Here is a 25,235-nt window from a genome sequence, read left to right as displayed (position 1 = left end):
ACCACTCTTTGGTAATGAGCTCCTCCTTCCATTCACTGCCAGCAACCACATCCTCTTGGCAACTGCCCCCTAGCAATCACCCCCAGCAACCATATTCCTCTGGCAGCCACTGCTTTAGGGACCCTGACAACTACCCCCCACCCACACAGACCCTAGCATCTCCCCCCCTTTGTGGGGTTGGGCCCGAAAACCACAGGATCAGACCCAGGAATCACAGGCTGTTCTTACCCCGCCCCCCTTCACTAATGAACAATGTGCATTTGCTGCCTGGTCTCTGAACCTTCAGAGGCAGCATTTCCAGCCCCCCCCCCCCCCGCCCCATCTATGCCAGTGAGAGCTGGGATTCCCCTGCCAATCCTTGACTCCAGGAGATGAGGATTTAGGGAGAACTCGGGACATGGTGAGAACATCAGGCCTGATCACCCGGGCAGAAAGCAGCCCCCCTCCCTGCACCCCCCCCCCACTCCTAGTGCACCTGCAAGGGTGTTTACACCAACCCAGAGTTCCCCAGGGACGTGCCAGGAAATGTGGAGGCCGGATAGAGAGAGACACTCGCAGAGACAGGGCCTGCCCTGGGGCAGACAGGGAGCATGGTGGAGGTTCGATGGGGTGAAGGGGACACGCTGGGGAAGATGAGATGGAGCTACCCACGAGAGGGGACACAGGATGTGGGGCAGCAAGACAGGGTGGACGGTCATAAGGTGGGGGATATGGAGGGGGGAGATGGGGTCAGGGGATGTGGTCTGCCCCCATCTCCTGTCCCCTTCAGTCGATGCCTTGTCACAGGCAGGAAATCCCAGAGGCGTTCAGGCCTCGCCTCTCTGATCAGAGAACACCCCCCCAATCTATGGGGCTGCACCCCCCTCTGGGCACCCCTCCACCGTGGAGCCCCATGACCCTTCCCCACCAGCTGCAGGGCCCCAGCTACCCCCTGGGACCCTCTGCCGAGAACGTCATGGTCCAGGGCCCCACCCGCCCGCCAAACCACAAGGCCTTGCTGGAAATAGCAGCCGTGGGGCCCTCCCCTCGCCAGGCGCCGCGGGGCCATTGCACTGGGCAAGGGGATGGCGCCCGAGCTGCGCTGCCTCCTGCTGCTGACGCTGCTGGGCTGGGTGGCGGCGGCCGGGATCGGGGCCCCCCCGAGGCAGGGGGAGACGGCCAGACGGGTCACCGCCACAGGTGGGAGGTTCTGGGGGAAGCAGACCGTGGGGGGAGGCTGAGGCCCTGGGGCCTGGGAGGAGGCTAAGGGGGGAGCAGGGGAGCGTCTGGGCCAGGGCTGGGCCCGGTGATGTCTCAGGGCTGGGGGAGCCAGGGGGCGTGTGGGAGAGGCTGGCGAGCCAGCTGTGACAGGTGGAGGATGGGCCAGGCGGTGGCTGGACCGGGGGCCATGGTGAGGGGGATGGTCTGTGGATCAGGCCACGGTGTGGCTGGGGAAAGGTCGGGGGCTGTGACTGAAGTGGGAGGCTTGGGAGGCCATGGCTGCGGAGGAGGCTGGTTCCCCATTTATGTGTCTCTTTCCCCCCCCCACCAGAGTCGAAGGCTGCAGTCCTGCCCTGTGGGGGGACCGGAGCTCTGTATGGGGACCCCCCCACTCAGCTGTCACTCTCCTGGCTGTGGAGGGACCCACGGGGCCAGGAGCTGCTGAGCCTGAACGTGACCCTGGGGGAGCCGCCCCCCCACACCAGGATGGGCATCGGGGCCCAGGGGTCACTGGTGCTGCCCAGCGTCTCCACCTCGGACGCAGGCGTCTACAGCTGCCAGTGGGACGGGGACAGCGGGGGGAACGTGCTGCTCAACGTGCCAGGGAGCCGTGAGTCCGGGGGGGTGGTGGAGGGGCTGAGGTGGGGGGCATGGCAGTGGGGCAAGGTCTGGATGGAAGAGATGACTGGGGGGAAGGTGGTGGTTGGAGGGCAGGGTGGGGAGTTAGGGGGCAGGCACTGGAGGAGTGGGGCTGGCCCAGGGGACTAAGCCATGGCAGGCAGTGGGGTGTGGGGCGGAGTGCAGATGTGGGGGGCTGATCCAGGAGGCAGATAGTGTTTTGGGGAATGTTAGGGGGCTGATCCAGTGAGAGGAGGGGGGCAGATCCAGGGGGGCAGAGTCAGGGACTCAAAGGTCCCCTGTCCTCGGCTCTGTATGGCCCCTGGGAGTAGCCCCCCTTGGGTGTGACAGCCCCCCATGGAGGTCGCACTCACTCTCTCTCGGTGCCCCCGCCACCGCCTGGAAACGCACCGCTGAGCTTTCAGCACAGCTGTCTCTGCCGTGGGCCCCTCGGGGAGTCCACTCGCTCGGCACCCGCCAGGGCTCCCACCCCCAGAGGGAACGATGCCCCCTGATCTTTAGCCTGCAGTGACTCAGCCCGTGTAACACAGGAGGTTTATTGAGCGTCCGAACCCAGCGCAGGAAACTCTCCGGCCCCTCAGGCCTGGCCTCCCTCAGCCCAGCACATCTAGCTCTCTCCCCCATCCAGGTGGCTCCGGCTGCTCCCCCTCTCCAGCACAGCCACCCCCTCCTTCCAGCTGAGCCCCCAAGATCATCTCCCCTTTGGCCCCTCCTCATCCTTTGTCTTTGGTCCCAGGCAAACAGGTCACCGGGGTCCTCTCTCTTCCGTCCTTTGTTCCCCTCTGGCTGGAACTGGCTGGTCAGGTCACCAGGGTCCTCTCTCCTCAGCCATTTTCCTCCCACTGGCCAGAACCGGCTGACTGCCAAGGTGGGCTGAGCATCTTGGTCACCAGTCACTGGGTCCCCCATCTCCAGGCCATTGTCCGGGGTCCCGGCTGCCAGGCGAGGTCACACTTGTTCCTGTGCAACAACAAACCCCCTCCCACCGCCCGGTGCCATAGGAACCAGCAGGCTGTCCTACCAGCCCTTCCCTTGGGCCCTGGCTAGATTCTCCCTGGCCAAACCCATGAGCTCTGTGAGCCTTCCCCAGAATTTTCCTTTCATCTTCCCCTCCCAGTCGTCCCTCATCCAGCCGAAGGAACCCCTCGCTCTCTTTCCGGACACCAACTCGAAAGGGTGGACCCCTGTGCATTTCTTGGGCAGCCTTTGCCCGGTGTGCTGGCCCCATATCTCTAGAGAGAGGCACCTCGCAGCCAGGTACTACCACCGGTGGTACTTCTGGTGGACGACCAGCTGCCTCCTGAGCCCCCAAAGTTGTGTTTTCCCTCAGGGAGCCCTTTCCCGGTACCCGGTCCCTTCTCTCACATGGATCTTTCCCTCCGATCCTCCCCCAGGGCCTGCAAGGGCCCTCAGCTTCTTCCAGGCGGGACCCTTCTGCTGCTAGATCTGGAATTCAGCTGCTGGGGTCAGGGCCCAGCCCCTGTTGCTGTGTGTGTTTCTCCACCACGGGACAAAGCCTCGGTCTCAGCCCTGCTAAGCCCTGCCCCTGGTAACTCACACCCCATTGGAGGTGTTACATCCCCTGCCAGGTAGTTTGCTGGTGTCAGGCCAGGCGGGCGCTGTCTGGCCTGTTCTCCGACCCACCCTCCCGTCAGCACTGCCTCTGGAAGCGGATTGGGCACCCCAACCTCCTTGGGGACCCCATTTCAGATGTACCCTTCTTACAGGCACCTTAACCTGGAGGGTCCGACGACCCCCCTCAGGGTTGGGTTTGCACTGGGCACCACACAGCTGTGCCTGCATCACCTCAGCGCCCGTGTCCCAGTGCCCCCGGCCCCCCTCCCATCTACTTCTATGGGGATGAGGTGGCAACTGCCCCACTGGGCTCTGCCCTATGCTCCCCTGTGGAATGAGCCCTCTCCTGGCCCCCGTCTGGAGGACTGAGATCCGGGCTCTCTCGCTTTAGCTCTCCGGGGGTTACAGATACCAGGTCTGGATCTTGTCTCAGAGAGACATAGTCACTTTCCAAGAGTACATCAAAGCTGATGTGCTGAAGGACCCCAGCTACCAGTCCCCCCGGTCCCCCTCTGAGCCTTCCTGTGTTTGTGCGGGATCTGAGCTATCGGCAGGTGAATGGCTTCTGTTGGGGAGCCTTCCCCCCAAGTTACACAGCCCCTTGGGGGGTTGTTCCACACCAACAAGAGTCTCTTGGTCCCAGAATCTCTCCATCCCATGAATGCTCCCCATTGACCCCCACCTTCCACTCCCACTGGGAGATGTCTTCTTGTGCACCCCTGGGCTCAGGCATCAAGTGGGCTTGGAGTAGAAGCCCGTCTCTCTCCTCCCCTCCCCTGGCCAGCTCTGCCCCAGGAGCTGGCTGGTTGGGATAGACACAGCTGGCTCTCTGAGCCTGCATTACAGGCTGTCCTCCTGTGACAAACTGGGAATGTTCTGAATGTTTTCTCTGAATACGGTGTTGGTGCCTCAGTGTCCCCTCTGCAGTTCTTAAGTATCTAGGTGGTGGGATCAGGGGGTGTGATTGCTGCAGAGGAAGGGGCCAGTGCACCTAAATGCCTGACCCTCTGTCTCTTGGCAACTGATGGCCTGGGGCCCCCCTCGGCAAAGGTGCCAACTGAAGGTGTTGGAGACAAAGAGGTCAGGTGACCCCCTGGCCTGGGAAAGGGTCTGAGCAGAGGAGGGGCTGGGGGGGGTGTCAGTCTGGAGCTGGCTGGGGACGAGGAGTGAGGGCAGACGTGGGGGTCTGGCTCACTGCCCCCCCGAATGGACCCGGCTGAGGGGTCCCGTTAGCTGTACCTACAAGCTCTGTGTTAGACCCTGTTCCTGGCATCGAATAAACCTCTGTGTTACTGGCTGGCTGAGAGTCACGTCTGACTGCGAAGTGGGGGTGCAGGACCCTGTGGCCCCCCCCAGGACCCCGCTGGGTGGACTCGCTGGGGGAAGCGCACGGAGGGGCCGAGGAGGCTGAATGCTCCAAGGAGAGACCCAGGAGGCGAAGCCGTGGGAGCTTCTTGCCCTGCAGACAGTCTGCTCCAAGGGAGAGGAGGCTCCCCAAAGTCCTGCCTTGCTTTGTGGGGAACAGTTCCAGAGCATCACCCGGGGACTCCGTGACACCTCCCTCGCCACATTAGCCCTTTGCAGGCTCTCTTGGGCCAAGATTTCCTCTTGCTTTGGGCATTGCACCACCTGGTATCCTTTTGCACTGCAGTAATTACAGTTCAGGTCTCTCGGGACCCATGGAGGGGGGTCTGCCTGCTCCAGCATTCGTGGGCAGCCGTGCACTGGGCTTCCTGGAGTCCCACCTCTGAGAGGCCTCTGGGCGACTCCCCTTCCAAGTCACCGATGTGGGTTCCTCCCCGCTTTGCTGCTAGAGTACCTGCACTTCTCAGGTCTTTGTGCTTCTGAGGGCAGACGTTCATCAGCTGCTCCAATCCCACCCGATTATACCCATCCTCTGCAGGAGTGGCCCTGCACCCTTTCCCCCCTTTGTAAATGGGTTGGACTCACCCCCGCGGCGCCTCCTGCTGGTGACTCTGGGAATTAGCTCGTTCCAGCGCTGGAGCGCCCTCTGCAGGCTGGTGATCCACCTGTCTTCAGGCCCCCGTGTCCCTCCCTGGACCCGGTGCCCTTTCACATGGGGTGCTGCCCCCTGGCAGTAATCCCTTTCTCTCTGGGTCTCCCCTCCCCAGGGAACCCCACCCTCTATCCCCACCTTGCCTCAGTATTGGCCACTGCCAGTCATTGTCTAGCCCCACGCCCTGGGGCAGGCTGCAGTATCAGCCACTCATCACTGGCAAAGTTGGGGTTGGACCTGCTGCCTTGGCCGACCCCTGGGCTGCCCTCTGCAACCCCCAGTACCTGTTGGCCCTCTGATAGGCCGCAGCCTGGGGCTTTCCAGGCTGGAGCTCCCCAGCCTTTCCCCAGCCCTGCTTCACTCAGGTATCCAGTCTCACGCTCCCTGCAGCCAGGCCCTTCTCTCTCTGAAGGCAGAGAGAGACTGTCCTTGGGCTCCTGGCTCACAGCCTCTTATAGGGGCCAGCTGGACCTGATTGGGGTGTGGCCCAGCTGCAGCCACTGCCCCAATCAGCCCAGCTTTCAGAGCAGCCGCTCTCAAGCCCTGCCAGGCTGCTTTTAAACCCCTCCGGGCAGGAGCAGGGTCCACCCCGCTACACCCTTGCAGAGATATTCCCCCAGCAAGGTGGCAACCTCCTTGTACGTGACCCCTGGGGTTTCTCATACATGCCGGAACCTTTTCCTGTCTGCCTCAGGGGTCTATTCAAACTTAAGCAACAAAGCCTGTTTGAACCATTCATCGTCCCCGGACTGTACACCGGCCATTTGGCTGAGCACTCCAGTGGCCTTGGGACCAAGCAAGGGCCCCGGGGTGTAACGGGGTCAGCACCCACCTCTTGCGAGCGCCCCCTCTGGTTCAGCACATCTGTGTTCTTTAGTTCTGGTGACCCTTTTCGGTGGTTCTCAGCGACTCGGTCCTCTGGCTGAGTCACACACACTGTCTGCATGTGAACAGACCCCTTCTGATTTATACAGTCCACCGGGGCCTATCTCAGTGCCCCTCTGGTGGTGTCTCTCTAGCCCTCCCTGGGCTTTGGACTTTAAATAGTCCAGCCGTGGTATGGGGCCATATCCCCAGGGCTGCTTCTCTGGAGACACGATTTTCTTGCTCAGTCCCCACAGCCAACCAGGAGCTTCTTCTTTGCTCCCCTGGTCCCTGCTAGCAAACTGTCTTTGGCTCAGTCCTAGCCGTCAGCCAGGAGCCTCTCGCTCCCCCAGTCCCTGCCAGCAGATTGTCTTTGGTCCTGCCGCTCGTCCAGCCAGGCACACACTCCTTTCTGCTCCAGCTTCACAAAGCAACTAACGACAGCTGTCATCTGCAGCTCGTTTTCTAGGGCCCTCCTGGCCCCTGATTGGACGTTCCAGCAGCCCCTCTGATTAATTGCACCTGTGGCACCTTGTAGACTAACAGACGTATTGGAGCATGAGCTTTCGTGGGATGCATCCGACGCAGTGGGTGTTCACCCACGAAAGCTCATGCTCCAATCCGTCTGTTAGTCTATAAGGTGTGTGATACAGCATGGCCAGAGGGCAGCAGGAGAGTGTTAGCAGGGAGCCTTATTCCCTGCAAGGGGAGGAAGGTTTGCTATAGATTAACTAGAGCACCTGAAGCCAGTTAGAGCACCAGCAGTCAGTCACATGATATAAACCCCCTGCTTCAGCCAGACAGTGTGGGGGTTGGAGCAGGAAGGTTTGGTTGGAGCAGAGAGCGGTTTGAAGGAGTTGAAGCAGAGAACAGTTTTGAAGAGAGACAAAAAGGAAAGTTTGGAGAAGTGCTGCGGTGGGTGGAGAAGTCCAAGACCCTAGGTAAGGGGCACCTGGCTTGTGTAGAAGGAAGGCAAGAAGCCCCTCCACAAGCTGAAGGGCAGGAGAGGGAAGGAACCCAGGGGAAGGAACCACCAGTTCTAGCGGTTCACCACTAACCTCAGGGCCCCTGGGTTGGGACCTGGAGAAGAGGGCGGGCCCAGGTCCCTCCCTCTCCACTCCTCAAGGACACTAGTGGGGTAATTAAAAATACCGGTTCAGAGGCAAGCAATGGGGCCCTGAACCTTCCCCAAAGAAGAGAGAGCGTGAGACCCAGCATAACAGTATCGGCAATTTTCCACAGGTGCCACAGGACTCTTTGCTGCTCTTACAGATCCTGACTAACACGGCTCCCCCGATACTCTGATTAATTGCTTCCTCATCACTCTAAGCCACTTGGAGGACTTCTCCACTGCTCCTTTCCTGGGATGGGGGTGGCAGAATCCTGAGGCCTTGTTCACCCCATCACAGGGGGTTAGACAGCTGTGCCTGTCCATTGGGTCATCCTGATTCAAATCACAAGCCTCCTCACAGGCCGTGTGGGAGGAATTGATATCCTCCCTCCCGCTGCCCCATTACACTGGGGCATCTAGGCTTCCTGCAGAATTGGCACCTCGGGGTCCCTCCCCACTTACCCCGTGGCAGGTCCTCTTGCCCCGCCTCTCCTCCAGCTCATGTTTTCAGTTAGCCTCCACTCCTCCAGCTCCAGGAGGGGGCAGGCAGCAGGGGACCTGGGGGCTGATCCAGAGGGCAGAGACTGGGGTGGACACGGGGCTGGGCTGTGGTCTGAGCTCACTCTCACCCCTGCCAGGGGAGCTCTACATCTCTGGGACCCAGGGGGGGCAGGTCGTGCTCCTCTGCGCCGCGGGAAATGCCACTGCTGTGGACTGGTTCAGGGATGCAAACAACGGGACCCACCAGTTTGACCGCGCTGGCCCTCGGCATCGGCCCAACGGCAGCTCCCTGCTCATCGAGAGGCTGGAATCAGGGGATGCCGGGCAGTACCGGTGCCAGGCCGGGAGCCAGAACTGGACTGTGCACCTGCACCTGGGAGGTGAGGGACCCTGCTGTGCCCCCGGCTAGAGTTGCAGAAAACTGAACATCCTTGTCCCACCTCCTGCCCCTTCTCTGAAACCCCCAAACTCCTTCCTTCCCCCTCCCTCCATCGCTCGCTCTCCCTCACCCTCACCCACTCGCTCATTTTCACTGGTTGGGGTGAAGGGAGGGTGAGGGCTCTGGCTGGGGGTGCAGGCTTTGGGGTGGGGCCAGGGATGAGGGGTTTGGGGTGCAGGAGGGGGCTCCAGGCTGGGGGGTTGGGCTGAGGGATTTGGAATGGGAGGCAGCTCCAAACTGGGTCTGGGGTTGGGGTGAGGGCTCCAGCTGGGGTCAGGGATGAGGGGTTTGGGGTGCAGGTTGTGGGCTCTGGGAGGGAGATTGGGTGTGGGAGGGGCTCTGGGGTGGGGCAGATGGTTGGGGTTGGGGCTGAGGGCTCCATCTGGGGTCAGGGATGAGGGGTTTGGGGTGCAGGTTGTGGGCTCTGGGAGTGGGTGTGGGAGGCTCTGGGCTGGGGCTGCGGGTTTGGGTGTGGGCGGGGGTGTGGGCTCTGGGAAGGAGTTTGGGTATGGGAGGGGCTCAGGGCTGGGTCAGAGGGTTGGGGTGGGGGGGCTGAGGGCTCCATCTGGGGTCAGGGATGAGGGGTTTGGGGTGCAGGTTGTGGGCTCTGGGAGGGAGATTGGGTGTGGGAGGGGGCTCAGGGCTGGGGCAGAGGGTTGGGGTGCGGGAGGGGGTGTGGACTCTGGGGGATTTGGATGTGGGAGGGCTCTGGGCTGGGGCAGGGGTTGGGGTGTGGGCTCTGGGTTGGGATGTGGGAGGTTGGGGTGTGGGAGGGGTGTGGGCTCTGGGGGAGTTTGGGTGTGGAGGGGGCTCCAGGCTGGGGCAGAGGGTTGGCGTGTGGGCGGGGTGTGGGCTCTGGGGGAGTTTGGGTGCGGGAGGAGGATCCGGGCTGGGGCAGAGGGTTGGGGTGTGGGGGGTGTGGCTCTGGGTGGGAGTTTGGAGTGTGGGAGGGGGCTCAGGGCTGGGGCAGAGGGTTGGGGGGCGGAAGGGGTTATGCACTCCTGGAGGGAGTTTGGATGCAGGAGGGGGCTCAGGGCTGGGGCAGAGGGTTGGGGTGTGGGCTCTGGGGTTGGGATGTGGGAGGGCTCCGGGCTGGGGCAGGGGTGGCGTGTGGGAGGGTGTGGGCTCTGGGGGAGTTTGGGTGCGGGAGGAGGATCCGGGCTGGGGCAGAGGTTGGGGTGTGGGAGGGGTGGGCTCTGGGGGAGTTTGGGTGCGGGAGGAGGATCCGGGCTGGGGCAGAGGGGTGGCGTGTGGGAGGGGTGTGGGCTCTGGGGGAGTTTGGGTGTGAGGGGCTCTGGGCTGGGGCAGAGGGTTTGGGTGTGGGAGGGTGTGGGCTCTGGGGGAGTTTGGGTGTGGAGGGGGCTCAGGGCTGGGGCAGGGGTTGGGGTGTGGGAGGGGTGTGGGCTCTGGGGGTTGGGATGTGGGAGGAGGATCCGGGCTGGGGCAGAGGGGTGGCGTGTGGGAGGGGGTGTGGGCTCTGGGGGAGTTTGGGTGCGGGAGGAGGATCCGGGCTGGGGCAGAGGGTTTGGGTGTGGGAGGGGTGGGCTCTGGGGTTGGGATGTGGGAGGCTCAGGGTTGGGGCAGGGGTGGCGTGTGGGAGGGTGTGGGCTCTGGGGGAGTTTGGGTGCGGGAGGAGGATCCGGGCTGGGGCAGGGGGTTGGGGTGTGGGAGAGGGTTTGGGGTGCAGGCTCCGGGTGGTGCTGACACCAAACCGCTCTGGGGAAGCAGACAGCATGTCCCTCCGGCTCCTAGGTGTAGGGGACGGGGGGGTCCACGTGCTGCCCGTGCCCACAGGCACTGCCCGCACGGCTCCCATTGGCCGCAGTTCCCAGCCAATGGGAGCTGCAGAGTTGGTGCTTGGGGTGGAGGTATCGCATGGAGCCCCCTTGGCCACCCCTGCACCTTGGAGCCGAGGGACATTTTGCCGCTTCCCAGGAGCTGCGTTAAGCCGGGCAGGGAGCCTGCCAGCCCCGCACCAACCGGACTTTTAATGGCCAGGTCAGCGGTGCTGACCAGTGCCGCCAGGGTCCCTTTTCGACCGGGCGTTCCAGTCAAAAACCGGACACCTGGCAACTCTAGTTCCTCCGGCACCCCAATCGCCTCCTGCCCTCTGCTCCTGCCTTCCTGCCCTACAGCCCCCCAGGCCCTTCCCGTCCCACCCCTGAGTGTGCCTGTCCCCCGCAGGGGAGCCGTCATTCTCGGTGCTGGCGGGGGACACGGCCCGGCTCCCCTGCAATGGCTCCATGCCGAGCGGCTGGGTCCAAGGCTCCCTGGCCTGGAAGCGGCTGGGCCCGGGGGTCTCGTGGCAGCAGCTGGTGGAGCTGGCGGCTCGGCGCTACGGAGCCTCCAAGTTCCAGCTCACCCTGGACACCGGGGCAGCCCTGGTGCTGCCGGCAGTGACACTCGACCAGGCCGGGACCTACCACTGTGTCCGGGGCAACCACAGCCACGCCGTGGAGCTGGAGGTCACGGCCCGCACAGGTAGGGGGCAGAGTGACCCGGGGGAGGGGTCACGGCCCGCACAGGTAGGGGGCAGAGTGACCGGGGGGAGGGGTCACGGCCCGCACAGGTAGGGGGCAGAGTGACCTGGGGAGGGGTCACGGCCCGCACAGGTAGGGGCAGAGTGACCCGGGGAGGGGTCACGGCCCGCACAGGTAGGGGCAGAGTGACCCGGGAGGGGTCACGGCCCGCACAGGTAGGGGCAGAGTGACCCGGGGAGGGTCACGGCCCGCACAGGTAGGGGGCAGAGTGACCGGGGGGAGGGGTCACGGCCCGCACAGGTCGGGGGCAGAGTGACCCGGGGGGGAGGGGTCACGGCCCGCACAGGTGGGGGGCAGAGTGACCCGGGGAGGGGTCACGGCCCGCACGGGTAGGGGCAGAGTGACCGGGGAGGGGTCACGGCCCGCACAGGTAGGGGCAGAGTGACCCGGGAGGGGTCACGGCCCGCACAGGTAGGGGCAGAGTGACCCGGGGAGGGGTCACGGCCCGCACAGGTAGGGGGCAGAGTGACCGGGGGGGGGGGTCACGGCCCGCACAGGTAGGGGGCAGAGTGACCCGGGGGGGGAGGGGTCACGGCCCGCACAGGTAGGGGGCAGTGTGACCCAGGGGGAGGGGTCACGGCCCGCACAGGTAGGGGGCAGAGTGACCCGGGGGGGAGGGGTCACGGCCCGCACAGGTAGGGGCAGAGTGACCTGGGGAGGGGTCACGGCCCGCACAGGTAGGGGCAGAGTGACCCGGGGAGGGTCACGGCCCGCACAGGTAGGGGCAGAGTGACCCGGGAGGGGTCACGGCCCGCACAGGTAGGGGCAGAGTGACCCGGGGAGGGGTCACGGCCCGCACAGGTAGGGGCAGAGTGACCCGGGGAGGAGTCACGGCCCGCACAGGTAGGGGCAAAGTGACCCGGGGAGGGTCACGGCCCACACAGGTGGGGGCAGAGTGACCGGGGAGGGTCACGGCCCGCACAGGTAGGGGCAGAGCGACCGGGGGAGGGTCACGGCCCGCACAGGTAGGGGCAGAGTGACCCGGGGGAGGTCACGGCCCGCACAGGTAGGGGCAGAGTGACCCGGGGGAGGGTCACGGCCCGCACAGGTAGGGGCAGAGTGACCCGGGGAGGGGTCACGGCACAGGTAGGGGCAGAGTGACCCGGGGAGGAGTCACGGCCCGCACAGGTAGGGGGCAAAGTGACCCGGGGGAGGGTCACGGCCCACACAGGTGGGGGCAGAGTGACCGGGGAGGGTCACGGCCCGCACAGGTAGGGGCAGAGCGACCGGGGAGGGTCACGGCCCGCACAGGTAGGGGGCAGAGTGACCCGGGGGGGGAGGGGTCACGGCCCGCACAGGTGGGGGGCAGAGTGACCCGGCGGAGAGGGGTCACGGCCCGCACAGGTGGGGGGCAGAGTGACCCGGCGGAGAGGGGTCACGGCCCGCACAGGTGGGGGGCAGAGTGACCCGGGGGGAGGGGTCACGGCCCGCACAGGTAGGGGCAGAGTGACCCGGGGAGGGTCACGGCCCGCACAGGTAGGGGCAGAGTGACCCGGGGGAGGGTGGGTTGTGGGGCAGGATGGTGACAATGTCTCTACCCAGGGGTTGGGGGCGTTAGTGGGGGTGGGTACTGGGGGGCAGTAGCAGGGGGGAAATGGGGGTGAGCCAGGCCCGTAATGATGTCTCTGGCCAGGGGGTGGGGGTATTAGTGGGGGTGGGTACAGGGGGGCAGTAGTGGGGGAGATGTGGGGAGGACATGGGGGGGTGCGGTGAGGCCAGGCCCGTGACGATGTCTCTGCCCGGGAGGGTGAGGGCATTAGTGGGGGTGGGTACAGGGGGCAGTAGCAGGGGGGACTCAGGTGGGATATGGGGGGTGAGGCCAGGCCCGTGACGATGTCTCTGCCCAGGAGGGTGGCAGCCCTGGATCGTGGGGGCTGCGGCACTTGGATACGTTGCTATTGGCCTGGCCTCCTTGTTTGGATACTACCAGATCCGCCGAGGTGAGTGGGGGGGCTGGGACACCCCCAATCCTGACCCACATCTCAGTCCCTCCTTGCAGACCTTCCCCCAGCCCGCTCTGTGCTGTGGGGTGGGTGGGTGTGACTGGGCTCCAGGCTCCGGGGAGGGGGTCCCCACTGTGGGGGGCGCCTTCCCCCTCAGACGGTACCTTCAGTCCTGGGGTGATGACCCCGGCCATAGGGAGAAGAGGTCGGGTGGGGGCAGAGTGGAACAGATGCTGAGTGGGGCGGGGGCTGGCTGGGTGAGGAGGGGGCTGGCTGGGGGAGCACTGGGTGCTGGGAACTGGGGGTGGCTGAGGTTGGGGGCTGGCCTCTCTAAGCCCCCCTCACCATCCTGTGCTGTCTGGTTCCAGCCCTGCAGACCAGGAGGAGGAGGAAACGCCTGATGGATCCGGCCAGGAGGTGACCTGGGTGGGGAGAACCTGCTACCTGGGGTGGGGAGGGAGGGTCTGTGCCCCAGGCGGGATGGGGGTGTCTCTGGGAGCTGGAAGGGGGGTCTGTGTGGGCTGTGGGGAGGGGGCTGCTGGAAGCAGGAGGGTCCCTGGCTGGGCGGGAGGCTCTGGGGTGTCTGGCAGCCGGGCACAGGATGTCTCTGACCACGCGATGTCTGTGGGGTCTCTGGGAGTGGTGGGGGGCAGGGTGGGCCGGGGTTTCTGCCTGGTGGTGGCAGGGGTGTGTGTGTGGAGTTTGTGATTCTGATTTCCCGGTGATGATTACTCCATTTCCAGGTTTTTCAAGGTGACTGGGAACGGGGCTCACACCCCTTACGGGAATGTCCTGCCCCTTGCAGACATCGCTGGTGAGTGCCCCCTTCTACCCAGCCCCCCAGCCCCCCAACAGCCACTGCCCCCAACACCTTCTATCCAGCTCCCCCAGCCCCCCAACAGCCACTGCCCCCCAACACCTTCTATCCAGCTCCCCCAGCCCCCCAACAGCCACTGCCCCCCAACACCTTCTACTCAGCACCCCCAGCCCCCCAACAGCCACTGCCCCCCAACACCTTCTATCCAGCTCCCAGCCCCCAACAGCCACTGCCCCCAACCCCTTCTACTCAGCCCCCAACAGCCACTGCCCCCACAGGAACATCCTGCCCCAGCGGACACCCCCAGTGTGTGGCCCCTGCCTCCACTGGGTCCCCCAACACCCCGACGGCTCCTTTTGGCCCCCAACACACCCCCTGCCTGCCACAAGAACAGTCTGCCCCTATGAACACAGCTGGTGACTGTCCCCCACACCCCATTGCCCCCCTGCTTCCCCACCCTCTACAGGAGCACCCTGCCCCCCAGGTGATCAAGGCCCAAAGAGTCTATTGGATCAGCCTGACTCCCTGTGGTTCACAGCCCATTGTAACCCCCCCATATGGACCCATTGCACTGAAGTGGTTTAGTCCCAAGGAGGCTGAGCTGTTCTGGCCCCAGGCAGAGAATAGGGGAGCCTGGGGTGCCCCAACGCCTGCAGCAGCCCACGGCCCCCCCAGTGTCCCAGCCAATCTGACCTGGGGAAAGAATCCTTCCTGACCCTGCAAAGGGCCATGAGCGTGTCTCTGAGCACGGGAGCCAGCCCCACCAGCCAAGTGCCGGGAGGGCTCTCTGACCCCCCTCAGAGCCCGCCCGCCCGGTGTCCCCTCCCCAGCGCGGCCGGTCACTGGTGCTTCACAGGAAGGGGAAAATGAAACTGAGAATCCAGCCAGCCAAAGTTCCTTCCTGACCCTGCATGTGACAGGCCACAGCCCTGAAGCATGCGATTGGATCATAGGCATTGTCTTAATGCAGAGCCCCCCTTGCCTTGTGTACCCTCACGCCAGTCACCCAGGGGGCTGCGTCCCCACAGTCAGCCCAGGGAGGGACGTGCTGATGCCCTGCTTCTTTCCAGCTCCAGGGCTTGTGGGGCTCGACCCCAGGGATGGCTAGTTGCCACATCTGTCAGCACTGACCCCCTTTCCCCTGCTCCTGCCCAGGCCAGCTGGTGTGACGCCCCCCACCTGTGCCACCCTTCCCTCACTGTGCGTCTTCTGGGGGCCCCGCTCTGACCCTGCCCCTGTTCTCAGGTGTCGGGCAGACAAATGCAATGCCCTATGAGAACATGGCGCTGGATGCAAGAGGGCAGGGGAGGCCACTGCCTGCAGAGGGGCCCATCAGTACTGTCGAATCAGAGGGTGAGTATCAGAACCCCCCTGAGGTGACCCCAACCACGGCTCTCCAAGCACTGCAGAAGTGGGGTGCAGAGAGGGGGCAGGGGAACAGACTGGGAGGATGGGAGTGATGGGGGGCACATATTGGGGTGGGGTGTGTGACGGGATCCCCGGGGTCCTCTCCCCAGCCTGGGCCGTCTCTCGTGGTGCCTTGCTAGTGACCAGCAGCAAACCCCTCCCAGCGCTGGGATCACTCAGCACAGCCGCACGTGGAGCCCACACCCAGCTAGGTTGTGTGCCTGCTCCCAGAGCCACCCCTGAACGCTCCCAGAGAAAGGCACCAGCCAGATCCCCCCAGCTCCCAGCACGGTGCCTCTGGAATGTGCCCTCTTGCCCTGCTCAAGACGAGCAGTGCAAATTTATTAATTGGTTCCCCACTTCATCAATGGAAGGTGGACATACACCAGCCTTTGTAAACCGGAGCAGATTTACCAAACCCTTCACACAAACTGACTGGTAAAGAGAAACCGTTAAACACGTGTATTGATTACAGAAGGGAGATTTTAAGTGATATTAAGTGATAGGCAAAAAGTCAGAGTTAGTCACCGAAAGGAATAAACTATAAGCCTGCGGTCTAACCTCTCAACCCTATTAGACTGGGCTACCACTAGATGACGCCGTTTTTCTCACCCCCCGGGATATTGCAGTTCCTAGTACACAGATTTCACCCTGAAAACCTGGCCCAGTCCCCGCAGTTGGAGTCTTCTGAGCGCCCTTGTTGCTTGCAGTGTAGGTGGGGGGAGGAGAAAGGCCCAGCGTGGGGCCCCTGTGTCTGTTTTATACCCTCAGTCCCATGTGCTTGTGTCACGGGGTCCCCGGGCGCTGCTCTGGAGCTGCTCCCCACCAAGCCAGGCAGGACTCTGGGGAGCCTCCTCTCCCTCGGAGCAGCCTGTCTGCAGGGCAAGCAGCTCCCACGGCTTCACCTCCTGGGTCTCTCCTTGGAGCATTCAGCCTCCTCTGCCCCTCCGTGCGCTTCCCACAGCGAGTCCGTCCCAGCGGGGTCCTGGGGGGCCACAGGGTCCTGCCCCCCCACTGCGCAGTCAGACGTGACTCTCAGCCAGCCAGTGACACAGAGGTTTATTCAATGACAGGAACAGGGTCTAACACAGAGCTTGTAGGTACCGCGAACCGGACCACTCGGCGAGGTCCATTCTGGGGGGCAGTGAGCCAGATCCCCACGTCTGCCCTCACTTCCCGTCCCCAGCCAGCCCCAAACTGAAACCCCCTCCAGCCCCTCCTCCTCTGCTGAGCTCCTTTCCCGGGCCAGGAGGTCACCTGACCTCCTTGTTCTCCCCCAACTTTAGCATCCCCTTGCAGGGGGGAAGGGCCCTGGCCATTAGTTGCCAGGAGACAGAGTGTTGGCCAGAAACTGAGGAACCCACACAGGATTGGGGGGGTTGGACTAAATACCTCCTGAGGTCCCTTCCAACCCTGATATTCTATGAAATGTATTCAGAGGAAACATTAAGAACAGCCCCAGTTCATCACAGCTTGGGACACAGGAGTCCAGGCCTGTCTGGGGCGTTGCTGAGTCCCCGGCAGGCGGAGCAATTCCCCTGGTGAGGCCTCATGCAGGGGAGTCACTGCAGCCTGGCTCCCTTGCTGCACAACGGCTGGTGATGGTTGTTCGACACCCACCCGGGCGTCGGTTACTTTCCTTGCTGTTGCCTCTGGGGAGCTGATATCTGGCTGATTCCCCAACTTACAGCATGTTTCAGTGCCAGGCACACAACACAATCTCATAACTTCACATGCACTAACGACACACATCTATGGATAGAGAAATGACTCTCAGCAGATCATCACCTTTCCCCGATACCGCACAAGGCTGCTTTCTAGGTGAGATCACCAGTATATACAACTGAGGAGTATGGGGGTTACAGGATACTCCCCCAAGGTAGAGAATGTCACAGGGTGTGATGGGGATACAGCCAGATGATGGGTGGGGTGGGGTGGGGTACTGAGGGGCAGGGGCACAGAGTGGGGGACAGTGGGGGTAATGGGGGCCCAGATGGGATGGGGGGCAGCAATGGGGGCCAGCCACAGGCAGGAAGAGCCAGAAAGGGGGTGATGGCCAGACAGGGGGAGTGATTGGCATGGGGTGCAGTGGGTGGGAGGGGCAGGGGGATTACAGTGACAGATGCGGGAGGGGATACTTGCCCCCCCCCCCGAGGGCCCTATGGAGCGAGAGATGGCAGCTCAGCACAGGGAGGGACCAGAGTAAAGGGGACTGGGGGGCGCAAGACCCACATTGACACCCCCTCTCCCCATAGATGAGGAGGAGTATGAGCACCCAGAAAGTGAGGAAGAACAAGCACCCGAGGGTGAGTGGGGGGCAGGAGAGGTGGGGAGCTGGGGTTAGAGAAGGGTATTGGGGCATGACAGGGCAGTAATGGGGTGGAGGGGGTGCTGGGAGGGGACAGGATGGGGGGCATGGGGAGGGGTGATGGAAGGGGCCGGGCTGCCCCCCCCAGGGCCATTGCTTGGGGTCACTTGTTCTGTGTTTCTCTCCTGGCTCCAGATGGTGATGGCTACGAAAACACCAACGGGGACATGAAACTGTGCATGGGGGACAAGGAGTCCAGCGGTAACAGCCCCCCCAAACCACCCCCAGTTCCCCAACCCTTACCCTGCACCACCCACTGCACAGGGGATGAGACGGGACTGACCTCCCTGAGCCAGCCAGTCCCTGCCCTGGGGGCGGATGGGAGCTGGCACCCCTAGAGGGGACAGGCCCCAGGTCCCATTCCCCACCCCCCTGAGCCGGCCCGTCCCTGCCCTGGAGTGCATCGGGGCTGGCGACCCCTAGAGGGGAAAGGCCCCAGGTCCCATTCCCCACCCCCCTGAGCCGGCCCGTCCCTGCCCTGGAGTGCATCGGGGCTGGCGCCCCCTAGAGGGGAGAGGCCCAGGTCCCATTCCCCGCCCCCCTGAGCCGGCCCGTCCCTGCCCTGGGGGCGGATGGGAGCTGGCGACCCCTAGAGGGGAGAGGCCCCAGGTCCCATTCCCCACCCCCCTGAGCCGGCCCGTCCCTGGCCTGGGGCCAGATGGGAGCCGGCGCCCCCTAGAGGGGAAAGGCCCCATGTCCCATTCCCCGCCCCCCTGAGCCGGCCCGTCCCTGGCCTGGGGGCGGATGGGAGCCGGCGCCCCTAGAGGGGAGAGGCCCCAGGTCCCATTCCCCACCCCCCTGAGCCGGCCCGTCCCTGCCCTGGAGTGCATCGGGGCTGGCGCCCCCTAGAGGGGAGAGGCCCAGGTCCCATTCCCCACCCCCCTGAGCCGTCCCGTCCCTGCCCTGGAGTGCATCGGGGCTGGCGACCCCTAAAGGGGAGAGGCCCCAGGTCCCATTCCCTGAGCCGGCCCATCCCTGCCCTGGGGCCAGATGGGAGCCGGCGACCCCTAGAGGGGAGAGGCCCCAGGTCCCATTCCCCACCCCCCTGAGCCGGCCCGTCCCTGCCCTGGGGGCGGATGGGAGCCGGCGACCCCTAGAGGGGAGAGGCCCCAGGTCCCATTCCCCACCCCCCTGAGCCGGCCCGTCCCTGGCCTGGGGGCGGATGGGAGCTGGCGCCCCCACGCGGGGAGAGGCCCCCGGCCCCGTACCCCCCCCCTGAGCCGGCCCGTCCCTGCCCTGGGGCCAGATGGGAGCCGGCGCCCCTAGAGGGGACAGGCCCCAGGTCCCATTCCCCACCCCCCTGAGCTGTCCCGTCCCTGCCCTGGGGCCAGATGGGAGCCGGCGCCCCTAGAGGGGAAAGGCCCCATGTCCCATTCCCCACCCCCCTGAGCTGGCCCGTCCCTGGCCTGGGGCCAGATGGGAGCCGGCGCCCCTAGAGGGGAGAGGCCCCAGGCCCCATTCCCCACCCCCCTGAACTGGCCCGTCCCTGGCCTGGGGGCGGATGGGAGCCGGCGCCCCTAGAGGGGAGAGGCCCCAGGCCCCATTCCCCGCCCCCCTGAGCCGGCCCGTTCCTGGCCTGGGGGCGGATGGGAGCCAGTGCCCTCTAGAGAGAAAAGGCCCCGTATCCCATTCCCCAGGTCCTCAGTCTTTCTGGCCCTAGTCTGCACTGGGGCCTGCGGTCTCCACAGCGGGTGAAGCTCAGGGCCTGTTTAGGGGCATCCGCTCCCCTGACGCCCTCCTGTCCTTCCCCCAGACAGCGCCTGCTACGAGAACAGTCTGGAGGAGAACAGAGCAGGAGGCAACTGGGCTTCAGGTAATGGGGGACTTGGATGGGGGGCAGGGCTGAGAGCAGGGTCCTGTGTGGGGAATGGGGGGGGCAGGGCTGAGAGCGGGGTCCTGGCTGGGGAATGGGGCGGCAGGGCTGAGGGCGGGGTCCTGGCTGGGGAATGGGGCAGGGCTGAGGGCGGGTCCTGGCTGGGGAATGGGGAGGGCTGAGGGCGGGGTCCTGGCTGGGAATGGGGCAGGGCTGAGAGCGGGGTCCTGGCTGGGGAATGGGGGCAGGGCTGAGAGTGGGGTCCTGGCTGGGGAATGGGGGGGCAGGGCTGAGAGCGGGGTCCTGGCTGGGGAATGGGGGGGCAGGGCTGAGGGCGGGGTCCTGGCTGGGGAATGGGGGGGCGGCAGGGCTGAGGGCGGGGTCCTGGCTGGGGAATGGGGGGGGTCAGGGCTGAGAGCAGGATCTTGGGGTGCGGGGGGTGAGGCTGTGGTGTGGCGGGGGGCAGGGCTGAGTGTGGAGTTTCGGGGGGTCTCCCCTGGGCTGACAGAGCCCCCTGTCCTGCACCCCCAGTTCCACAGCTTCCCCCCGTATCTCTCACTTACTGGTCTCCCCCATCCCGGTCCCCAGACACTGCCCACTACACAAATGCTCGCCAGAGCCCCGGGGCCGAAGACCAGGTCTCTGAAGGTAACAGCGTGGGGTGCTGGCGGGGGGCTGCCCGGAGGCCACACCCCGCTCCCAGGCATCCCCCAGGGCGGGAGGGGCCCATCACCCCAGGGTTTGGGGGCGGTGAGGATCTGCGCGCTCAGGGCAATGGTTTCCCAGGTTTGTCCAGAGCATCACCCTGGTAACAGCACCCCTGCAACCATTCATCACCCCGGTAACGGCTCCCCTGGTAACACTGGCCTATGGCCCCGGTAACGGGATCCCTGGTAACTCCAGGCAGCCCAGGGGCTTGCCCCCTCCTGCCCCGGTAGGGTGCCCCAGCCCCACAGCCCATGGGAGGGGAGCAGGCGCAGGCTGCTGCTGACAGGGATCTGCCCCCCCTGTTGGCAGACAGCGAGTGTTACGAGAACACGGAGGAGGACAGCGCCCCGCTGAGCCCCGGAGCTGCGCGGCTCGTAACAGGTGATGGGCTCAGGGATGGTGGGGGTCCCTGGGTGGGGAGCTTGGGGTCAGTCTTCCCCCCCAGGATCTGCGTGTGTCTGGGATCCCAGGGTGCCTATAGGGGGCACTGTGTGTGTGTGAATCCCATGGAGCCTGTAGGGGGCGTATGGGGAGGGTGAGTCCCGGGGTGCCTGTAGGGGGCACTGTGTGTGTGTGAATCCCATGGAGCCTGTAGGGGGCATATGGGGAGGGTGAGTCCCGGGGTGCCTGTAGGGGGTACTGTGTGTGTGTGTGAATCCCATGGAGCCTGTAGGAGGTGTGTGTGAGGTGGTGAGTCCTGGGGTGCCTGTAGGGGGTGCTGTGTTTGGAGGGGGATCCTGAAGTGCCCATAGGGGGTGCCGTGTGTGTTTGTGCTTGTGGGGTAAATCCCAGGTGCCTGTAGGGGGCGCTGTGTGTGTGTATCCCGGGGTGCCTGTAGGGGGCACTGTGTTTGTGTGTGTGTGTGGATCCTGGGGTGCCTGTAGGGGGTGCTGTGTGTGTGTGTATCTCAGGGTGCCTATAGGGGGCGCTCTGTGTGTGTGTGTGGTGTGTGTGTGTGACGGAGTGTGGGGGAGTCAGGGCCTTGCACCCCTCTTCCTGAGATTGACCCTGACTCTCAGCCAGCCAGTAACACAGCAGGTTTATTAGATGACAGGAACACAGTCCCAAGCAGGGCTTGTAGGTACAACCAGGACCCCTCAATCAAGTCCTTCTGGGGGTTCAGAGAGCTTAGACCCCAGCTTGGGGTTCCCTGCATTGCACCCCCCAGTCCAAAACTGAAAACAAAACTTCCTCCAGCAGCTCTCTCCCCCCTCCCCATTGCTCCTCCTCCCTTTGTTCGGTCTCTGGGGCAGACGGTGTCACTTCTCCCCACCCCGCTCCTGGCTCCGGTTACAGCTCAGGGAGCTTCCTTCAAGGGAAGTCCCCCATCCCCAATGTAACCCCCCTGCAACCTTCCCACATCCACACACAGTGGATCCCGAGGTGCCTGTAGGAGGTGCTCTGTGTGTATGTATGGATCACGGGGTCCCTGTAGGGGGCACTGTGTTGTGTTTATCCTGGGGAGCCTGTAGGGGGGCACTGTGTGTGGGGGGAGGGGGATCCCAGGGTGCCTGTAGGGGGCGCTGTGTGTGTGTATCCTGGGGTGCCTGTAGGGAGCGCTGTGGGGGGGGAGGGGGATCCCAGGGTGCCTGTAGGGGGCGCTGTGTGTGTGTGAATCCCGGGGTGACTGTAGGGGGTGCTGTGTGTGTGGATCCTGGGGTGCCTGTAGGGGGCACTGTGTGTGGATCCCAGGATACCTGTAGGGGGGGCTGTGTGTGTGTATCCCGGGGTGCCTGTAGGGGCAGTGTGTGTGTGGGGATCCCAGGGTGCCTGTAGGGGCGCCTGTGTGTGTGTATCCCGGGGTGCCTGTAGGGGGGCGCTGTGTGTGTGTGTGTGTGTATCCCGGGGTGCCTGTAGGGGGCAGTGTGTGTGTGTGTGTGTGGGATCCCAGGGTGCCTGTAGGGGCGCCTGTCTGTGTGTGTGTGTGTATCCCGGGTGCCTGTAGGGGCACTGTGTGGGAGGGGATCCCAGGGTGCCTGTAGGGGGCACTGTGTGTGTGTGTATCCCGGGGTGCCTGTAGGGGGGCAGTGTGTGTGTGTATCCCGGGGTGCCTGTAGGGGGGCAGTGTGTGTGTGTGTGGAGGGGATCCCAGGGTGCCTGTAGGGGGGCAGTGTGTGTGTGTGTGGAGGGGATCCCAGGGTGCCTGTAGGGGGCGCTCTGTGTGTGTGTGTGTGTGTGTGTGTGTATCCCGGGGTGCCTGTACGGGGCACTGTATGTGGGGGGAGGGGGATCCCAGGGTGCCTGTAGGGGGCACTGTGTGTGTGTGGATCCCGGGGTGACTGTAGGGGGTGCTGTGTGTGTGGATCCTGGGGTGACTGAAGGGGGTGCTGTGTGTGGATCCCAGGATACCTGTAGGGGGGGCTGTGTGTGTGTATCCCGGGTGCCTGTAGGGGGGCAGTGTGTGTGTGGGGGGGGGATCCCAGGGTGCCTGTAGGGGGCGCTCTATGTGTGTGTATCCCGGGGTGCCTGTAGGGGGGCGCTGTGTGTGTGTGTGTGTGTATCCCGGGGTGCCTGTAGGGGGGCAGTGTGTGTGTGTGTGTGGGATCCCAGGGTGCCTGTAGGGGGCGCTCTGTGTGTGTGTGTATCCCGGGGTGCCTGTAGGGGCACTGTGTGGGAGGGGATCCCAGGGTGCCTGTAGGGGCGCTGTGTGTGTGTATCCCGGGTGCCTGTAGGGGTGCTGTGTGTGTGTGTATCCCGGGTGCCTGTAGGGGCAGTGTGTGTGTGTGTGGGGATCCCAGGGTGCCTGTAGGGGCAGTGTGTGTGTGTGGAGGATCCCGGGGTGCCTGTAGGGGGCGCTCTGTGTGTGTGTGTGTGTGTGTGTATCCCGGGGTGCCTGTAGGGGGCACTGTATGTGGGGGGAGGGGGATCCCAGGGTGCCTGTAGGGGGCACTGTGTGTGTGTGGATCCTGGGGTGACTGTAGGGGGTGCTGTGTGTGTGTGTGGATCCTGGGGTGACTGAAGGGGGTGCTGTGTGTGTGTGTGGATCCCAGGATACCTGTGGGGGGGCTGTGTGTGTATCCCGGGGTGCCTGTAGGGGGGCAGTGTGTGTGTGGGGGGGGATCCCAGGGTGCCTGTAGGGGGCGCTCTGTGTGTGTGTGTGTATCCTGGGGTGCCTGTAGGGGGGCGCTGTGTGTTGGGGGATCCCAGGGTGCCTGTAGGGGGCGCTCTGTGTGTGTGTGTGTGTGTATCCCGGGGTGCCTGTAGGGGGGCGCTGTGTGTTGGGGGATCCCAGGGTGCCTGTAGGGGGCGCTCTGTGTGTGTGTATCCCGGGGTGCCTGTAGGGGGGCGCTGTGTGTTGGGGGATCCCAGGGTGCCTGTAGGGGGCGCTCTGTGTGTGTGTGTGTTGGGGGATCCCGGGGTGCCTGTAGGGGCGCTGAGTGGCCTCACCCAGTGGCTGGTCTGTCCCCCCAGACCTGCGGATGCTGCTGCTGGGTGCGTGTGAGGAGCCGGAGCGGGATCGGCAGGACGGACACAGCGAGGGCTCTGCTGGTGAGGGGCTGGGAGCTCCCCCGGGGGGGTGAGGGGTCCCCAGACCTTTCCCTGATGCCCCCTTGTTCCCCACAGGCTCCCAGGCCTATGAGGAGATGGCCGGGGCCCTGTATGCAGCCCCTGTCCGGCGCCTCCGGGACCGCAGCCAGGAGGAAGGTGAGCTCCAGGAACGGGGCTGGGACCCCAATATCCCACTCAGGGTCACCCCCATATCCCAGCACCCCAAGTCCCCCTTTCTGGGGTCACCCCATATCCTAGTGCCCTGAGCCCCCATCCCACTATAGCCAGTGCCCCGATCCCCCTCCCTGGGTCACTCCCATACCCTAGTACCCTGACACCCCTGGGGTCACCCCATCTCCCAGTCCCCCTCCCTGGGGTGACCCCAGTATCCCAGCATGCAGGGACCATCCCTGGCCTTGGGGCCCCCACACCAGGCCCTCTCCCTGATGCACCCAAGATGTTTCTGCCCCTGCCCAGGGCCAGGGGTGCAGGGGGAGGCTCCCCAGGAGAAGGGCTGGGAGGGGCTCAGCCCTCCACCTCCCCCACCGGAGATGAGGTGTGTATGGGGGGTGGAGTGGGGGCAACAGCCCCCCCAGGCCCTGGCTCTGAGCCCGGCTCCCGTCCGCAGATGCCGATTCCTACGAGAACATGGAGGGGGGGCCGGGCTGCGTCCTGCCCTCCTGGGAGGGGAGCGTGGAGCTGCGAGGAGACGGTGAGTGATGGGTGGGTGGTGGTAAGATGGGCACTGGGGGGTACCCGGGGCGGGGCCTGGTGGCAGAGGTCAGTGGGGGGGCGCCCCTGGGCTCTCACCTGTTTTGCTCTCATTGCAGCTGCTGGGCTCAGGGCCCCAGGGCCCGTCGGAGCTGAACCCCCCAGGCGGGGGGTGCCCCGGAGCCTGACTCGGGACTAGGAAACGCCGCCCCTGGGCCGAGACAGGCAGCGAGTGTAGCTGAGCCCACGAGCACAGAGCTCCCGGGAGGGCCCTGCGCCCCCATGGATCCGCTCCCCATCCCGGCCCCACGTCCTGGGTCCCGCCGCCAGGGACAGCCCCAAGGCTGCGGGGGGGCTGTGGGCTCCGGGAGCTGCACCGCAGGGCTCCAGACACTGATCCCATGGCTCTGCAATGGCCAGCTGCCCACACCGTGCCCCCAGGTGCCTCTGGCCTGCCCCCCACCCAGGCTCAGCTGCCCCACACGGGCAGCTCCATCCAGCTGGGCCGAACCGCATTCCCGCGGCGTCTGACGCATGCATGTCCGGGCTGAGGACAGGCGCCCCCCCCCCCGTGTCTGTATCCCACCATGACAGGCTGGGGACAAGGATCCCCCCATGTCTGTACCCCCCCGATGACATGCTGGGGACAGGGATCCCCCCATGTCTGTACCCCCCCGATGACAGGCTGGGGACAGGCCCCCCCATGTCTGTACCCCCCAGTGACAGGCTGGGGACAGGGAGCCCCCAGGTCTGTATCCCCCCAATGACAGGCTGGGGACAGGACCCCCCCATGTCTGGACCCCCCCGATGACATGCTGGGGACAGGGATCCCCCCATGTCTGTACCCCCCCCGATGACAGGCTGGGGACAGGCCCCCCCATGTCTGTACCCCCCCAGTGACAGGCTGGGGACAGGGATCCCCCATGTCTGTATCCCCCCAATGACATGCTGGGGACAGGGATCCCCCCATGTCTGTACCCCCCCATGGCAAGCTGGGGACAGGGATCCCCCCATGTCTGTACCCCCCATGACAAGCTGGGGACAGGGATCCCCCCTTGTCTGTACCCCCCAGTGACAGGCTGGGGACAGGGAT

General features: G+C 64.8%; 1 protein-coding gene across 7 annotated transcripts; it reads left to right on the top strand.

The window, feature by feature from the left end:
• Positions 1 to 968: 968 nt before the first annotated feature.
• CD19 (CD19 molecule) lies at positions 969 to 24,897 on the top strand. 7 transcript variants are annotated; one of them, XM_039536826.1, is made up of 17 exons: positions 985 to 1,179; positions 1,532 to 1,810; positions 8,045 to 8,287; positions 10,531 to 10,827; positions 12,734 to 12,826; positions 13,198 to 13,246; positions 13,573 to 13,643; positions 14,892 to 14,999; positions 17,309 to 17,359; positions 17,557 to 17,622; positions 19,175 to 19,234; positions 19,823 to 19,882; positions 20,252 to 20,323; positions 23,354 to 23,431; positions 23,507 to 23,587; positions 24,060 to 24,143; positions 24,262 to 24,893. In XM_039536826.1, the coding sequence occupies exons 1-17, from the start codon at positions 1,065 to 1,067 to the stop codon at positions 24,339 to 24,341; spliced, it is 1,887 nt and encodes a 628-aa protein (XP_039392760.1). In that variant the 5' UTR covers positions 985 to 1,064; the 3' UTR covers positions 24,342 to 24,893. The 7 variants fall into 7 exon arrangements, 6 of the variants coding, with proteins under 6 accessions (XP_039392766.1, XP_039392764.1, XP_039392763.1 ...); XM_039536830.1 differs by lacking the exon at positions 20,252 to 20,323 and having other exon boundaries at positions 971 to 1,179; positions 19,179 to 19,234; positions 24,262 to 24,897; XM_039536829.1 differs by lacking the exon at positions 20,252 to 20,323 and having other exon boundaries at positions 976 to 1,179; positions 24,262 to 24,896.
• Positions 24,898 to 25,235: the final 338 nt, after the last annotated feature.

The sequence above is a fragment of the Mauremys reevesii genome, linkage group 4 (genome assembly GCF_016161935.1).
Source record: "Mauremys reevesii isolate NIE-2019 linkage group 4, ASM1616193v1, whole genome shotgun sequence".
NCBI lineage: Eukaryota > Metazoa > Chordata > Testudines > Geoemydidae > Mauremys > Mauremys reevesii.
The sequence above is the reverse complement of the archived record's forward strand: the minus strand, read 5'-3'. Positions and strand labels throughout refer to the sequence as shown.